The 2445-nt window shown below is 60.6% G+C and overlaps 1 protein-coding gene across 1 annotated transcript in view; it reads left to right on the forward strand.

Annotated features, from left to right (window-relative positions):
- Positions 1 to 679: 679 nt before the first annotated feature.
- Positions 680 to 2445, forward strand: part of LOC106632099 — a 5312-nt gene continuing 3546 nt past the window's right edge. The window contains exons 1-2 of the mRNA XM_031065336.1: positions 680 to 1006; positions 1998 to 2339. Of these exons, the coding sequence (XP_030921196.1) occupies positions 1003 to 1006; positions 1998 to 2339 (346 nt within the window). The 5' untranslated portion in view covers positions 680 to 1002. The remainder of the gene's footprint in view (positions 1007 to 1997; positions 2340 to 2445) is intronic.

The raw sequence follows: 2445 nt of genomic DNA on the forward strand, positions 1-2445 counted from the left end.
TGGCCAGAGGGGCGCGGGGGGATGCAGAGGGGCTGGCTGCGGCTTTGGGGGGATTCTCCTCGCTTCTCTCAGCCCCCCCTTGGCCAGGGAGAGCCGGGCCGGGCCGGGCCGTGACGCGGGGCCGGTTCCCCTTCCTGGGCAGCGTTTGGGGTGCGCAGTTTGCCTGAAAGTCGCGACTTCCCTGTCCCGACAGTTTCTGAGCCCCAGAGCTGTGACCTTTCCCTGTTCCCAAGCTCTGATCCCTCTGCCGGACCGGCCCCGTTCCTTCTCCTTTTGGGGCAGCTGGTGGTGACCCAGGGTCTTTTTTCCCCTAAAAGCAGCGATTTTGGGGTGTGGGGAACAGAAAACCAGCGGGATTTGGGGGATGGATTGACCCTGGAGCTTCTCCAGGTGCCTGGAGGAGCTTCTGGCCTCACCTCGGTGGGGTTTGGATTCGTTGTTTTCCTGACAGCTCCAGGATTCGCAGAATCCCAGGATTTTCAAGAGCTCCGAGGTCACGGGGGACCAACCCCCACCTGGCCCCCCAGAATTCCAGAGATTCCCCGGACACCCCCAGGGGTGGGGATCCAACCCTTTCAAGGCCTTTTCCCTTTTGCGGGAGGAATTTCCCCGAATTTCCAGCCCTGGTCCTGCCCCGTTCACTGGGCTCAGACCCCAAATCCCCCCCGGCAGACCCCAAATCCCGCCTGGACCCCCCTTTTCTCCAGGCTGAGCCCCCCGAGCAGAGCTGGGGACCCTCTGAGCCCCCCTGGCAGCTCCGGAGCAGCAGGAGAAGACAATTCCCGTGTCCTGCAGGAATTCTGGCACCTGGAGCTGCGGGAAATCCCTTCCCCATCAAGGATCCCGGCTCCCACTGCCCCAGGGGATGATTTTCCTGCATTTCCCTGGAATTCCCGAATTTCCCCAGCCCCGGGGGTGTCCCCGCACCTGCAGCTCGGCCCTGGAGCCGCTGGAGCTCCCGGAAAAACCCTGGAGGAATTTCCTGGCGGAAAAACGCCCGGGATGGGTGGGATGGGCTCCGGGGTGGGGAACGGGGGATTTAGGGGCGGTTCAGGGGGGATTTAGGAGCCCCCAGAGCCGCCCTGACCACACGGAGCTGCAGGAAGCGGCGTCGGCCCTGCGGATGTTCCGCGGGTTTTATTTTGGGGGCCTTCGACATCCGGGGCTGCTCTGAGGAGAGAAAACCAAAAATTGGGGGGGAAGGGGGCAGGGGGGGGAAATTCCCTGGCTTGGGAGGGTGTGGGGTGGTGTAGGGAGAGGGGAACCCCTGGAAGGGGGAACGGACCTTGGTCAGTCGGGGAAAATGGAAATTTGGGGTGGAGATGGGGAATGGACACAGGACCAGCTTGGGATAACGGGGAGAAAATGGAACTTTTGGGATGGGGAATGGACACAGGACCAGTCTGGGATAATGGGGAGAGAGGGGAAATTTGGGAATAGGATTGAGAATAGAGAAAGAATCAGTCTGGGGTAACAGGGAGAGAGGGAAATTTGGGATGGGGAATGGACACAGAACCAGTTTGGGATAATGGGGAGAAAATTGAACTTTTGGGATGGGGAGTGGACACAGAACCAGTTTTGGGTAACGGGGAGAGAGAAGAACCCCTGGAATGAGAGCAGACCTTGATGAGTCTGGGATAACTGGGGGAGAGTGGAAATTTGGGGTGGGGGATGGACACAGAACCGGTCTGGGAGAACGTGGAGAAAATTGAACTTTTGGGATGGGGAGTGGACACTCAAAGGGCCTGGGATAACGGGGAGAGAGGGGGAATTTGGGAATGGGATGGGGAATAGATGCAGAACCAGTTTGGGGTGGTGTGGAGAGAGTGGAAGTTTTGGGATGGGGTTGGGGAATGGGCCCTGGGGCCAGGAGTGGCCTTGGTGGACGCTGCAGGTGCGGCCCAGGGGTGGCCCCAGCAGTGACCGTGTCCCCTCTGGACTGCAGAGCCCCTTGTGGGGTCACAGCCTCACATGGGGCTCCGCTGGCTCTGGTTTAGGATCCCCGGAATGCCAAAACCAAACGGTGACCCACGCTGTGACCGCGGGAGGATCGCTGTGCCTGGCGCCGGAGAAACCCCCTCGGGAGTGGACAGAGATGCACTGGGTGGTGGAAATTAATTCAGCAGAGCGGCAGCGGATCCTGACAGTCACCAGGGATGGAACTGTCTCCTATCCCAGAGGTCCTTTCAATGGGAGAGCGAAATTCCAGCGGGGAAACCTCTCCCTGTGCATCTCCCCGGTTCACAGGGATGATGACGGGGTCTATGGGGTCGACATGGAGATTTTGGGAGTGATTTCAGCCCAGTGCTTCCGAGTGTCCGTGTGGGGTGAGTACCCGTGTCCCTGTGTCCCCCTGTCCCCGTGCCCCCTGTCCCCTGTCCCTCTGTCCCTCTGTCCCCTGTCCCCCTGTCCCCTGTCCCCTCTCTGTGCCCCTGTCCCCTCTCT

The sequence above is a fragment of the Geospiza fortis genome, unplaced genomic scaffold, assembly GCF_000277835.1.
Source record: "Geospiza fortis unplaced genomic scaffold, GeoFor_1.0 scaffold735, whole genome shotgun sequence".
Lineage (NCBI taxonomy): Eukaryota > Metazoa > Chordata > Aves > Passeriformes > Thraupidae > Geospiza > Geospiza fortis.